This window comes from Zootoca vivipara, chromosome 2, assembly GCF_965207765.1.
Source record: "Zootoca vivipara chromosome 2, rZooViv2.hap1.1, whole genome shotgun sequence".
Taxonomy (NCBI): Eukaryota; Metazoa; Chordata; class Lepidosauria; order Squamata; family Lacertidae; genus Zootoca; species Zootoca vivipara.
Genome location: NC_142584.1, coordinates 49,170,495 through 49,185,789, shown reverse-complemented (window position 1 = coordinate 49,185,789; position 15,295 = coordinate 49,170,495). Strand labels below are relative to the sequence as shown.

General features: G+C 46.0%; 1 protein-coding gene across 2 annotated transcripts; it reads left to right on the top strand.

Moving 5' to 3' along the window:
• Positions 1–3,399: 3,399 nt before the first annotated feature.
• BOD1 (biorientation of chromosomes in cell division 1) lies at positions 3,400–15,043 on the top strand. Of its 2 annotated transcripts, none has more exons than XM_060271704.2 (4): positions 3,400–3,752; positions 4,007–4,131; positions 9,723–9,917; positions 14,194–15,043. In XM_060271704.2, the coding sequence occupies exons 1-4, from the start codon at positions 3,561–3,563 to the stop codon at positions 14,237–14,239; spliced, it is 558 nt and encodes a 185-aa protein (XP_060127687.1). In that variant the 5' UTR covers positions 3,400–3,560; the 3' UTR covers positions 14,240–15,043. The 2 variants fall into 2 exon arrangements, with proteins under 2 accessions (XP_060127687.1, XP_034961199.1); XM_035105308.3 differs by having other exon boundaries at positions 3,404–3,752; positions 9,723–9,922.
• The last annotated feature ends 252 nt before the right edge of the window (positions 15,044–15,295 follow it).

Genomic DNA, 15,295 nt, shown 5'->3' with positions numbered 1-15,295 from the left:
CTACTCCTTAGTCTCAGTGTTGCCCTTTGTAGAACTGAGAAGGAAGGAGGGTGGGTGGCAAAACTAGAATGTAATTGGCTCTGGCTCCTTCTACTGTTGGCACATCTGCCTTCCAACCAATCGGTCCCAAGGGGTACCAGCTACCACTGATTTTTCCAATCATTTCAGCGGGCTGCCAGGTAGCATTGCTTGCTTCAGTGTTAACATTGGAATCCAGACATCTGAATAGTGGGAGAGGTATACCCTTCTGTCTGAGGCACACCCACACCCCTTCCCTGCAGGGCTTCCCCCCCCCTCTGTCAACCATGTAAGATCCATGTTGGAAGTGTTCCTGTGTGTCAAGGGAGTTGGAGAGCCATGGTTGCAGAGCTGTGCTGCTGCTTGCATTTCACTCATCTTGTTCTTGCAGCATATTTGGAGGATTTGTTCTCATAGATTAGTTGCAATGCAACAAGTGCACATTCACGTGACTCATAATCATCTGGGTATCCCCGGTGATAATTTGTGCATTATTATATATGCAAAGTACCCCAAAAGGCAGTTAAAAGCAAGCTGGCTTTTGTGTTGTTGGGATTGAAATGTGGAGGTTCACAAGAGTACTTCTCCCCAAATTGTAAAGCAGCCCTATTTACTGCTTACATGAGATCAAGGGCGCAAGTCAGCGAAAGCAGGTGAATTATACTACAGAATTTTTCAACCTGCTCTCAAAGCTAATTCAGAGCAAGCCTGCTCTCCACACCACCACCTTATTTAACAACTGTGAAGCTGCAGTACCCTCTTGTGGCCAGTTTACATATCACACTTAGGGCTCATCAGCACAGCTTTTTAGGCACAGGTACAGTATGCGATTTAACGCTCCGTGTCTGAGTGCTATTTTTTTGTTTTTGCCCAGCTTTCCGCAGGAAAATCTGCTCTTTAATGCTGAATGACAACAAACAGAAATCCAGATTTTTCACGGATTGCAATTTGTTCCAATTGGGTTTATGCAGGGGAAACGCTGAAGGAAAAAAAAATACTCAGACAAGGAGTTTTAAAGTGCAGACCTCTACCTAGAAACATGACACAAGTCTGGATGATCCCTGAGTGACAACTGCAGACATGGCAGACATGTTAATTTAGTTCTCCTCCAAGGAGATCAGAGGGTTAGCCCATTTTAACCTCACCTTAACCCTGTGAGATGATTCAGGCTGAAAGAGGAAGGGTGTCCCAATGGCATCCATGGCTGCAACTCCCAGTTAGTCTGCATTTTATAGTGAAGCAGCCTGATTCAGGTAGCACAGTGGTCAGGGGTGGAAAAATGCAGGCAATAACATGTCTGAATGGTGTGGCAAGACTTTTAAAGAGTTGGTTCTAGTGGAGTGGAATTGGGGCTCTGTTTCAGGCAGCATAATGTAGTGGGCAATGTCATCACACAGAAGCATTTAGGCTTTGCTGTGGGCACATTAGAAAATTGTTTGGATGTAGATTAAGTGACTCTAAATGTTTTAGGTTGAGTATAAGCATTAAGAAAATGGCTTTTAATTGGGAGAGGGGAGTTAGGAACATTTATAATATATACCCCACCTTTCTGCGAAATAACTTAGCTTGGTGTACATGGTGCACTCCCCCCCCCCACTTTTATCCTTGAGGGGAAAAACCTGTGAAATAGGTTAAACCGATAGATAGTTACTAACTAGCCCATAATCGGTCACTGAGCATAATAGCAGACTAAAAATTTGGGCCCCTATTTCTCAGGTCTTAGTCCAACACTCCAAGCACTACACCACTCTGGCTCAGCCTGCTACAATTGCTGAGGTATTGCTCGAGCTGGTAGCATATTACCAGGCATGTTTTTTTAAAAAAATTAAGCAAAGCAAATAACACCAAATTTTCTATTAAATCAATGCATGGCAAGCTATTGTAGAGTAAATGAATATAGCAGGCAGAGGAGAGCCTTCAGCGAGTGTTAAATGAGGGGCTGGGGTCATGGGCGTACCCAGGATCAAAACTAGGGGGGGGCAAGGGGAGGGGCCAAGGCACGGAAGGGGAGGGGCCACAAAGTGGGCGGGAACGGCGAACTCGCGCTCCGCCGGGCTGTGCCCCTCCCTAGAAGCAGGGCTGGTGGGCGGAGGCGGAGCCCAGCCCAACAGAGCGCGAGTTCGGCGTTCCCGCCCACCGCGCCGCGCTCCCTGGTTCCCCGCCGCGCTTGGCCTTGCCTGAGGGCGCGCCGGGGAGCTGGAGGGAGGGTGCGGCGCGGTGCGGCGGGAATGGCGAACTCGCGCTCCGCCGGGCTGTGCTCCGCCTCTGCCCACCAGCCCTGCTTCTAGAGTAGGGCAGCTGCCCTAACTTGCCGCATGGTGGGTACGCCCTTGGCTGGGGTAGTCTTACTTTTCTACAAAAAATGGGGGTTACATGTGTCTGTTTCCATCTGAAATGTTGGAGAACACTTTAAGTGAGCTCCAAGTCCTGGTGCCCCCCCCCCCTTTATATTGATGGCCTTAGCTGGCAGTCCACTGTCTAGACTAGAGGCAGGGCCCCTGGTGCAACAGGAAGTCCTGCAGGGCTTACTTCTGAGCAGGCATGTTTACGATTGTAGGGTTTCACACAAACGTTGCATATGCGCTGTTAGGGTGTGCATGGATGAGAGTGCTAGGGGCAAAGATGCACACACACAAATACCCCCAACTCAAGGGATTTGTCTTTCAGAGGGATGTCAGGTGAAAAAGAGGCTTGAACAGTTGCGCAGAATGGAGCATTTCAGTCTGCCCTACAAGTAGCCCTGTCCTCTTTGGGGAAGAACCTGAGGGATGACTACTCTAGTAACCCACACTAACGGAAGTGTAACAAGGCATCCCCAAAGGCAAAAAAGAGGGGATTAAAATGGGTACTGTGATGTAGGGTTGCCATTGTTTTGAAGAGCAGAAAAGAGGACACAATTGCCGACTTCTACTTTTAACTATGGATCGCTATGACGACTCTCATTTTACATCCCCATGAAAAAGAGGACGTGTCCTGGGGGGGGGACCTATGGCAACCCTATGTGCAAGGGACTGACAACCAGGAGGTCCTCCTGCAAAACGAGCAGTGCGAGCACTTTCTGGCGGCAGCAGGACTTGGGGGGTCGCTCCCGTGTCTGCAACAATTGCAGCATTCAGGGCTGCTTTTCTTATCCCCGTTGCCCTTCCCATAACTCATCTAGAACCCCACCCGGACTTGAATATTAGCGGAGCGCGATGACTCCGCGCCAACAAATCCACAAATTTTGCAGGTTTTTGCAGCTGGGGCAGCGAGCCTGCCAGATGGCTATCGCGATAAAAGCCTCCTGGGAGTCTGCGCCCTCCTAGCCCAGAGAGAGGAGGCCTCTGATTCCCAGCATGCAGCGGGAAGGCATGACGCAAATGCTCCGCGACGGCAACGTCACCAACAGCTGCCGCGGCACGATCAGCAGAGGGTGCCGCGGCGGCGGCGGCGGCGTTGCCACCATCGGCCCCTGCAGCAGCACCTGGCGGGAGCGAGGGCGGCGGGGACGCTGCTGTTCCGGCGGCCCGTCGGGCGGCGCTGGGAGGGCCGTGCCGGGGGGGATGGCGGAGCCGGGCGGGGCGTCGTCCGGCACGGGCGGAGGCGGCGGGAGCTCGTCGGGGCCTGGAGCGACGGACCCGGCCTCGCTGCCCCCTGGCGACGCGCAGCTCATCTCCCTCATCGTGGGGCAGCTCAAGAGCCGTGGCCTCTTCGACGCCTTCCGCAGGGACTGCCTGGCCGACGTCGACACCAAGGTAAGCGCCTCTCCCCATAGCAGCCCCGCGGAGGGTCTCTCTGCAGGATCGTAAGGGGAGGCCTCGTCTAAGGAGTTGCCAGGATTACAGGGATTTTGCTTTTTATTCCCTTATCCTCTCTTCTCCCTAGTCCCCACCCAGCCCCGTTATGGAGGAACTCGTCGGCTTCCCTGTGTTTCAGTGTGGTGTCAGTGGTCTGTGTGGATTTTGAAAGAAACACTTCAGGGTTATATTAATTGAGCTATTTTGTTTAGCCAGCCTACCAGAATTTGAGACAGAAAGTGGACAACTTTGTGTCTACCCACCTGGATAAGCAGGAATGGAACCCAGCAATGAACAAAAACCAGTTGCGGAATGGCTTGAGGCAGAGCGTTATTAAGTAAGTAAAAGCTGCTAAAATATAAATGACAATAATGAATTGTTTTTTTAAACTCATGAAGGTAACCTCCTACATTTGCACAAGACCCCTAAATTTTGATGGGATTGTCTAAGACAGGCACCCCCAAACTGCGGCCCTCCAGATGTTTTGGCCTACAACTCCCATGATCCCTAGCTAACAGAACCAGTGGTTGGGAAAGATGGGAATTGTAGTCCAAAACATCTGGAGGGCCGAAGTTTGGGGATGCCTGGTCAAAGAAATATTCCTGATAGATTGTGGCTCTTCATCCATTGAAATTACTTAAAATCTCATTGCTGATTAACACCATGTTTCTCCAAGAGTGTCACTTGTGGCTGCCTAATGGAGATCTGCAGGAGGAAAAGAGCATCTGATGAACTTGTAGTCATAGTTCTGTTTGCTTTTACCAACTTCCAGCATGAGATACAGTAGCACGATGAGCTTAATGTCACTGGGGTTCTGGTGCTGTCCAACAGAGTGAAGTAGTGTTTTGCTCCTTGAACTATTGCTGTACTGTAGTGTAACTAATCCAGTTCACTAAACATAATTGTGTTCTTTGCAGACACATTCTTCCCTAATTTTGTTGAAGGCCAGGCTGCGTTAGCTGTTTGTTCAATGTACATAATTTTAATTTTATATAATATGCTGCTGTGTTCCTGACTGATAGTGATAGGACTCAAGAAATGGTTATTGAAATGTGCTTAGAATGAGAGCGGGAGGTGGCTTGCAAGCTTTACGAAGTGCTTCCCTGATGTTGCGTGAAAGTTAGTCCCATTGTATGCAGAGATGCTTTATTCCACATAGGGTTGCAGCCTTAATTTATTAATCTGTATTATGGCAGATTACCGTAGTTATTTAGAAGACTTGTAGCGTGCCTTTTGGCTACAAGAGGTTGCATGGTGGTGTACAAAATAAGTTAAAAACAAATACAGCAGTAATAGCACAATAAAATTAAAAAGAACCAAGTTAAAAACTAAAGCAATACTGAAAATCAGCAGGATTTAAATTTAAAATGATCCCCAATGCCTGGTGAAATAAGGTAAAGGACTTCTGGACGGTCAAGGTCCAGTCAAAGCAGACTATGGGGTGTGGTGCTCATCTCACTTTTCAGGCCAAAGGAGTTGGTGTTTGTCCACAGACAATTTTCTGGGTCATGCGGCCAGCATGACTAAACTGCTACTGGCACACAGAGGACTGACGAAACCAGAGCGCACGAAAATTCTTTCCCGCTGCAGCAGTGCCTATTTATCTACTTGCGCTGGCATGCTTTAGAACTGCTAGGTTGACAGAAGCTGGGAATTAATACAATTATTGAAAAAGCCCTTCCTGCCAACCATCTGTACCTCTGAAGGTAGGAGTGCAAGGTCTCTGACAGTCATAAACAGCAGACAGACTCCGGCGGAAGATGGTCCTTTGAATTGCCTTGCTTCAAATTGTAACCTGGTTACTACATTTTGTACTTGCTAAAGCTTCCAAACAATTCAGAACCACTGGCAGTAATCTTTGAGAATTCCTGGAGAACAGGTGAAGTCCCAGCAGACTGGAGGTGGGCAAATGTCCCTATTTTCAAAAAGGGGAAAAGAGAGGACCCAAACAATTACCGCCCAGTCAGCCTGACATTAGTACCAGGAAAGATTCTAGAGCAGATCATTAAGCAAATGGTCTGTGAGCACCTAGAAAGGAACGCTGTGATCACTAAATGTCAGCATGGGTTTCTGAAAAATAAGTCATATCAGACTAATCTGATCTCATTTTTTGACAGAATTACAAGCCTGGTAGATGAAGGGAACACTGTGGATGTAGCCTATCTTGATTTCAGCCAGGCCTTTGACAAGGTGCCCCATGATATTCTTGTAAAGAAGCTGGTAAAATGCGGGCTAGACAATGCTACCATTCAGTGGATTTGTAACTGGCTGGCTGACCGAACCCAAAGGCTCCTCTTCATCCTGGAGAGAAGTGACTAGTGGGGTGCCACAGGGTTCTGTCTTGGGCCCAGTCTTATTCAACATCTTTATAAACAATTTGATGGGCTTGAGGGCATCCTGATCAAGTTTGCAGATGACACCAAATTGGGAGGGGTGGCTAATACCCCAGAGGACAGGATCACACTTCAAAATGACCTTAACAGATTAGAGAACTGGGCCAAAGCAAACAAGATGAATTTTAATAGGGAGAAATGTAAAGTACTACACTTGGGCAAAAAAAATAATGAAAGGCACAAATACAGGATGGGTGGCACCTGGCTTGAGAGCAGCTAAAAAAGCCAATGCAATTCTGGGCTGCATCAATAGGAGTATAACATCTAGATTAAGAGAAGTAATAGTACCACTGTATTCTGCTCTGGTCAGACGTCACCTGGAGTACTGTGTCCAGTTCTGGGCACCACAGCTCAAGAAGGATACTGACAAGCTGGAACGTGTCCAGAGGAGGGCAACCAAAATGGTCAAAGGCCTGGAAACGATGCCTTATGAGGAACGGCTTAGGGAGCTGGGTATGTTTAGCCTGGAGAAGAGAAGCTTAAGGGGTGATATGATAGCCATGTTCAAATATATAAAAGGATGTCATATAGAGGAGGGAGAAAGGTTGTTTTCTGCTGCTCCAGAGAAGCGGACACGGAGCAATGGATTCAAACTACAAGAAAGAAGATTCTTCCTAAACATTAGGAAGAACTTCCTGACAGTAAGAGCTGTTCGACAGTGGAATTTGCTACCAAGAAGTGTGGTGGAGTCTCCTTCTTTGGAGGTCTTTAAGCGGAGGCTTGACAGCCATCTGTCAGGAATGCTTTGATGGTGTTTCCTGCTTGGCAGGGGGTTGGACTGGATGGCCCTTGTGGTCTCTTCCAACTCTATGATTCTATGAATTTTCAAGGACAGCCTCACATGAAATATGCTGCAAAAATCCATCCTGGGTGTGGCCACATCTTCTGCTTCTTCAGAAAGGGTGCAGGCAGCACACTAGTTGAATCAATGCAGAGACATACAACAGCCAGATTCCCTTTAAGCTGCACTTCCTTTGGATCAAGTGCATAATCTAGGGGTGCTCCTTGATCTGGCACTGCTCCTGGATGCTTTGGTTGCTGCTGCACTCCTAGACTACATATTTTGGGGGGGGTTGCCCACATACAATCTGTGGTAGTGTTCAAGCAATGGTTCATTACCTCCATTGGATGAAAAAGAGAGAGCTGGGTGTTATATACATTTGGCAATACCATATCAAACTTCACCAGGAAGTGGTTTGACCATGACAATGAGATCACTTGGACAACCCTTCCTCTCTTTTCAAACCACCCATTTCATCATCACCAAGACTTAAGTTGAGAGTGATTAATGGCAAACTGAAGCAGCCCCATGGCTGCCATGAAAACCATGAAATCTAGAGGTGGTTTTGCCATGAATACAGGAGGAGCCTTCACTGGGATGTATATAGAGTACAGTCAGAAGTAAATGAACATAGGCTGTAATAATTATGATGAAGCTTAAATGTAAAAATGACAGGGACCATTCACAAAGCAATATATCTAAAATACCTGACATCTGGGCATTGAGTGTTGGCATTAAGCTGTGAGTGTTGTCTGTAGTTGCGGACAGTGAACCTATAGGGTCGTACATATCATAGTCTGTCTCAATGGCTGTATGACTCCATCAACATAAAGCACAGGTTACATGCTACCGGTAGGTATTTCTCTTGTATGGTAAGCTCATGGTAAGTTATTGTTGAAACATCCTGAGTTGCATTTATAAGCCATTTTCCTTCATAGAGGCATGTTCAGGTTAAAAACTCCAGTTCCATAATTTTTAATTGTGAAGTAGGACAGTGAGGGCTCACCCACAGGTCCAAGTGTTTTTGCTCTGCCCCCCCCCCCCCGAAAACCTGCTCTTATCACTAAATTGGAGCAAATGCAAATAAGGAGAAAACACTAATGATGTTTTCTCCAATTCAGCAGTAAACAGTGGATTTCCCCAGGGCAATGCAGCAGGGTAGCAGGTGTGGATGAGCCTTGAGACAGTGGTTACTATGAGAGCTTTCCCCAGGCCATCTTGTAGTCAAATTCTGTAGTCAAAGTGTCAAATTCTGTAGTCAAAGTGTCAAATTCTGTAGTCAGTGGTTCAGCCGTGGAGCAGAAGTTGCTTATGCATTGTACTCCATCAATTCTGTAACAGATTGTTTTGCTGCAAGTAGTCAATGGCGGGGAGACATATTGAGCTTGTCATGTCCTGGTTGACTTCCTTGCTCAGTTTTTGTATGGTTTCTAAACATGTTGTGTACACCATGTACAGCTGAGTTCTCTTTTATTTGCCTTCATTAATTCTGGGGATGCTCAAATGCGGACACTTCCAAACAGCCTGTTTAAATGTACAAATTTGGTTGTTACCCCATTTCTAGTGCAGTTAGCACATCACTTTTCTCACTGCAAGAAGTCCGGTAAGAAAAGTGATGGGAAATTAGACTAGAAAATGTGGGACGACAACCCCTAGCTGGCAGTGCCATATAATCTCCGCACAAACATGAACGTTCAATGAACTGGCATTGTATAACCTTTGCAAGTTTTGCATGAATATATTTGCATGAATGCTTTCCCAGCAGCCAGCCTGGAAGCTCCTTGTGTCTCCATCGGCTACTCTAAGTACTCAGGGGGCCCTGCAATGAGAGTATTGCTGCATGGCACGTAGCTGCCATTTTTAGTACGTGGCACAGTGCGCAAGCTGCAGGAGTTGGAAGAGCATCAGAACAATCTGACCCTAGAATTTGTGCCAGGCCAGGCATGCCCTTCATGGAGACCAAGTGTCAAGAGACTTCAGATCTTAAGTGCCCATGTAGACTCAAAACAATATTGGCTGTTTGGGTGTGTTTTTTCTACCCAGGCAGCTGCTTCCCAACGGCTGTGCAGTGTCTCTGTGTTTGCCTCCCCTGGCCTGTTGCAGACATGACTTAACCCCACCAGACAGCCCATGCCCTGCTCTTTTTATCCAGCACAGCCTTGAAGTAATAAGTCGCTTTTTGGTTTCTGACACGGTTCCCAGAAAAGCTCTTTGTCTTGTGGTGCTTGTGTTTATTTTTGTTTGTCTTGTAAAAAGTACCGGTGTGTCTAGACTGGCAGATGTGGGGAGCAGCTGATCGTGGCGGGTCCTGGGGTGAAGGCCGCCTTTCTGCATTTTCGTCCTAAGTGCCCTAGCCAAAAAGATCACCTCCCCTCATATCCCGCCTATCTCCTCCAGTGTGATGTTTTTTCCTCTTGTTGATGCCAAGTTAGGTTTTACAGTATTTGCTGCTTTGTGTGCCATGGACACCCTGCAGTGGCTCCCACCCAGCATACATTTTTTTAAAGCAGTTGGGTGAGCAGATGTCTGCTGCAGGTTCTGCTGGGGCCCTCAAAGGCAGCTGGTTCAAAACCTCTTGGTTCTCTTTGTACCGGATGGAATGCCTGTCTAGTGATACAGGAGCTACCAAAAGAGCCATAGTTCACACCATGTTAATGCTAATTGCAGCTGACATGACGGCTCTGGAGAGCTCCAGTGGGGGGAAGAAGGGAAGCTTTCTGGAGGAGCTGAATGACTCCTTTGTCTCTGCCCCAGGTCTGGGATGCTGGAAGCCGGAGTGGACAGAATTATTTCTCAGGTGGTGGATCCAAAACTAAACCACATCTTCAGGCCGCAGATAGAGAAGGCAATTCATGATTTCCTGGCTGCGCAGAAGAAAGAGGACTCAGTGCCAGCTCCTCCCCCGGAGCCGGAGAGTCAGGATCCTTCCCCTCCATCTCAAGATGCCTCGTAAGGTCTGGTATTGCCGCTTCCCCCCCTTCCCCCTTTGCATGCACTTGTAGCCCTTTTGTGTCATCACTCATGTGAAGAATGTCAATGGCACTAGCTAAAAGGCCAGAACATGCTGGGCTAGTGCCAGAATTGCTGCGAGAGGAAAGAACAAGCTGTGATCTTTCAAGATCACAAGCCTCCTTAACGGAATATGATTAGAAACTTCGCTTTATTCTTCTTGGCTTCTTTTCTTTTTAGCACCAATGCACCTTCAAATAGGCTATGGACCTACTTGGATTACTGAGGAACTGCATGGGCACAAAAGAGTAAAAGATATGCATGAGGAGAATGCTATCTGGAAGATCTGGGGGCAGAGGGTGGCTCTAATGAGAGTCCTTTAATTCTGTGGACCAAGCAGTTCTTGGGAAATGGGGAGAGCTACTTCAGTTTATTTGCAGGGGCATCCTGCTTTGGTTGATTTAAAGTGCAATCTTATGGATGTAAAGCTACAGGTCAGGCAAGCTGTCCAAATAATAAAAATTGTTAGTAGCATTCTTCTATCCCAAGATGCCATACTTGGCACTACAAAACTCAACATTCTGCATCAAGAAGTAAACAGCTTTGAGGGTCAAGCAGTATATAAATTTTATAAGATAAAATAAGTGATGGATTCTGCAGGGGATCATAATTTTTATTGCTTTGTATCCTCTCCTGGTCACATTGGCATTCTGAGGTTGTGCCATCTTATCCTCTAGGTCTGCCTCCCACAGCTTAGTGCTGTCCAGATGTTTTTGGCTATAACTCCCATCAGCCCCAGCCAGTGATCAGAGATGACTGGAGTGGCTGTAAATCAACTTCTGGAGGGCATGCCCTCAGCAGAAATGGATCAGGCAGTTTGCCTTCACTTGTTAATAGAAGCCTACCAACAGATGTCCTCCCTTCATCAGATCTGAGTTGCCCTTCAGAAGAGATGGTCTAGTGTGCAGAGCTCCAGAAGTGGTGAGAGAAGGGAAAGGGCTGGTCTCTGAGATCTTGCTTTATGTGCCTCCAAAGTCCAGTGCAAGGTCAGACCCTCTTCTGGGCTCAAAAGAAGGGTGGAGATTCTCCCTGATATGCACACTGTGCATTGGAGGCACTCTGAAGCTGCCATCTTTGCTGTTTTCAAGCCTCTCATTACTTGCCACAGTGTTAGGGATGGGATCCTGCCCCTCACTGATAACCACAGCTTCTGGCTTTGGAGAGACTGTATCTGTGGTTCTCTGCCCTTGTGCCAGTGCTGAAATTATGTCTTATTGTCACTGCATGCTGGTGCACAGGATCAGTAGTATCCAAGGCAACACATATGACCAAGTACGATAATAAAATGTCAAATATCAACTCTTTATGAAATCTATACAATCATAAACAAAATGAAATATATAAAATATGAACTCTCTTCAAAACCAAATAAACAGAAATCTTATATTTCTCTGAATGTCTCGAAATAGAAACTCTTAATGGATTCTCTTCAAAACAGAACCAAATAAACAGAAGTCTTATAAGTCTCTGAAAGTCTCTGAAGACTATTAAGTCTTTGAAGGAAGCAATATATCAGATTCTTATCTGGTGCAAACAAGCTGTAAAGCTTTGTTTTATGGCATCCAATGCTGCTGAAGTAGTCCACAAACAGTCGTAGTGAACAGTGATTCTGGATATAACCCACTGTTTCGTAATTATTCTTCACCACAGCAGAAGGATATTATAATGCTTCATAAACCCATCCCACTTAACGAATCAGGAGTGTAATGGTCCCATCTGCACTGTAGAACCTCAGGCATGGGCCCGTCATTTCCAATCACTATTCCATGACGAGGAAGCCAAGACTAACATGCTAAGTGCTCAACTTGAGGCTCTACCGCAATGGCCACCAGTATCAAAAGAGGAGATTGAGAAACTGATCGCCCTGCTAAGAAATAACAAGGCCCCTGGCATTGACTATATCCCAGCAGAATTTTTGAAGACCAATGCCGGGTGGTGGGCTCCACTGCTCGCGAAAATCTTCTCTCTCATTGATTCTACAGGTCTTTTTCCCAAAGAATGGGCAACGGCGATAATCATCCCAATATACAAAAACGGTCCCACATCGAACCCAGCAAGTTACAGACCAATCAGCCTTCTCTCTATTCCCAGCAAACTATACACAAAACATCTTTACTTCAAACTAAGCAGCTGGATGGAAGAGGAGGCTATTTTGGCCGAGGAGCAAGCGGGCTTCAGGCAGGGCAGAACTACTATAGACCACTGCTTTGTCCTGGCCCACCTCATTGAGAAATACGCTAAAAAAAACCGTGGGGTTTTATATGCAGCCTTTATAGATCTCAAGGCTGCTTTCGACTCCATTTCTCGTGTCAGACTCTGGGCCAAATTGAACACTTCCACTATAGATAAAAGACTACTTTTCTTGATCAATGGCCTATATAATGAAACTACGTTGTATGTTAGATCTTCCACAAATGGCCATCTTACAGGGCCTATATCCGCCTCTAGAGGAGTTAAGCAAGGATGTATTCTGGCCCCAGCCTTATTCAATCTATACATCAATGATATGATCAAAACCTTAACAGCGCCGGAATTCCATGCCCCCAGGTTGGCCACCAAACCAATTTCAGTCCTTCTATATGCTGACGATACAGTCCTCCTGTCTAGAACAAAAATAGGCCTCAAAAGGCTGCTAGGAGAATTTTCAGCATATTGCAAGAGAGAGCAGTTGGTGGTAAACCATCAGAAAACCAAAGTTTTGGTCTTCGCCAGGAAACATCGATCACATAGATGGAGCATGGACAATCACTTAATTGAGCAAGTTAAAGCCTTTAAATATCTGGGCATAGTCTTTCAGGCATCAGGACTCTGGGACGTACACCAAAAATGGGTCAAAGAAAAAGCAACCCAAAGCGTAAAGATGTTATCCCGCTTTTTTCACACGAAGGGCCGCAAATACATTCCAGCAGCCCTCAAAGTCTTTCAGGCCAAACCGCTGGCCCAGATACTCTATGGGGCCCAAATTTGGACGGGCAATCACTGCAGAATTCTCGAAACTGTTCAATCTAAATTCTTAAGACAGATTTTTGCAGTTCCTCCATGTGTCCCAAATGCTGCCTTACGCCTGGAAGCAAGCCTGCCCTCTGTAGAAACCCGATCCTGGCAAAGAACACTGAACTACTGGCTCCGCTTAAATTTAAATCCGACCGGCCTACTGCCTCTAGTGTTACAGGACTCTCATAAAAGTGTGTGGTCCAAACTAGTGCACCAAAAACTCATTTCCTGCGGACTCCATCCACAACAGCTCCTCATGATGGGCCATACCAATGCAAAAAGGCTAATTGGACAGCGCCTAAAAGACCTTGAGCAACAGAACAACCTGGCCATCCTAAAGAAATCTTGCCCTTGGTTTACCTTCTTTTCCCCCTCCCAGCTGGAACCCCTGCCACGATATCTGTATAGACTAACCATCTCAAAATTCAGACGTGCTTTTACATTAGCCAGATTGGATGTGCTGCCCTCCGCCGTACTCGAGGGCAGATTTCAAAAGATTCCAGCAGAAAAACGACTCTGTCCCTGTGGAATCGGCAACACAGAAACAGTAGCGCACATCCTTCTGTCATGTCCTCTCTACAAAGACTTGCGGCTCGATCTCATTACACCCCTACTTCTAACTCTCCCAGGCCGCCCAACTGAGGCCACGTTGTTCTTTCTTCTATCAGATCAAAATGACCAGAGAACAACAAAAGTTGCCAGATTTATCGAGGGTGCAATGAGACTAAGGGCCACCTTTTAATCGACAATCATAATCATATGATCTTTTTATCCTTGTTGTTTTTAATTTTATATTGCATGTATTTTGTTGCTATGGCCGTTGGCTTTGCAAATAAAGTTTATTATCTATCTTCATAAACCCATCTATTTTGTGAATGAATATGTATGAAAATATAAATTGCTACGGAGCAGTGGTCATAAAGTTATGTAATCACTGCACCAATTGTTTGGTGCACAGGATCAAGCTTGAAGACAAACTGCAACCAGGTTTAAGGTGGATTCAAGGCCCTTTTTGTTTTTCCACTACTAAACTTAAATCATGCACTTTGTGGTATTTGGTGGCTTCAATTTTTGTATGCTCACATGAAACTCCCAACTAAAACTTTAAATCCCAAAAAGGTAGCAATCTCAAAATTGGTGCAAGTACCGTAACTTTATAATCGGCCAGCAACTGTCTTTTAACTTTACGTTAAGCACTAATTTTTGTCTCTTCCTTTTGCAGTGCATTTCTGACGTTAAAGCGGCTGCAGTTGCAAAACCCAGACTGAATCTGGCAGTGGGCTACATACATATCTGCAGGAATACAGTTTGTCAACTAATATCAACTGTGGTTGAAGGGAGATGTTGGCAAAAGTCACATGTGGTTTCTACGTAGTGCGGAGGGATTGGTTAAATGTTGAAAATGTATTGCTATGGGCAGAAGTAGCATGTGTCTTCACTAATTCTGTATTTGGGGGATTGTTGCCACCTTTATGGAAGCGGTAGGGTGAAAAATGGTTCTGGTGTGATTTTAGTGAAATTGACGGTGGTTGGGATGTAGCAATAGGAATAAGGGGGTTTGGGGTATGCTTGGTTTCCTGGGAGGCTACAGTCCGTTGGAAACCTTTCTGGAGGGGTTTGGACAAGGGAGCGTTCAGTGTACGAGCATGAAGCTGATCATTTACCAGCAAAGGATCACAGAGTGCTAGATGCTTACTTAAATTCAGTAATAACTCACAGTGCCCGCCCACCTCTGACACAACTGCATAAATGGTCCATTGTTGGCTTTCTGGGTATATCTAGGGGAAAGCAATCAAGCCTCTGTCAGATTTCTGGAAGCGGTATGCGCCATGCCTTGCAGCTCGGCTCTTTGGCCAGGCTGATCAAGAAAGTGTGTCAAAGTGAGTGTGGAGCAAGAGACTTCTTTTGTGAGCATTTCAACCGAGGGAATGTTCTCTTGCCTGTGAGATTCTTCAGGTGCCTGTTAGAAGCTGCTTAGAGGGTTGCATAAGCTCTCAAGTAGGCATTTGTGCTCAAGTATTTGACTAGCAAATATCCAGATTTTTTTTATAATAAAATACTAGAAAAGCCTAGTTGTGTGAGAGATTTTCTTTCGATACAATTCTTCTCATACCCAGGAGGTGATGTGCGCACACAGTGGTCTCCACTGAAAGATAATTGTCCACCTTGGATTTCTTCAGAGTCTGTCAGGTTGCAAAGCTTTTTTTTTTTAAATCAACTTATCTACATTTGAATTCCTATTCTCATCACATTGTGTTTCCTTATAACAGTCTCTTCACTGTGACTAGAACATAGTGCTCTCTATAGAAAGCATCACATGATTT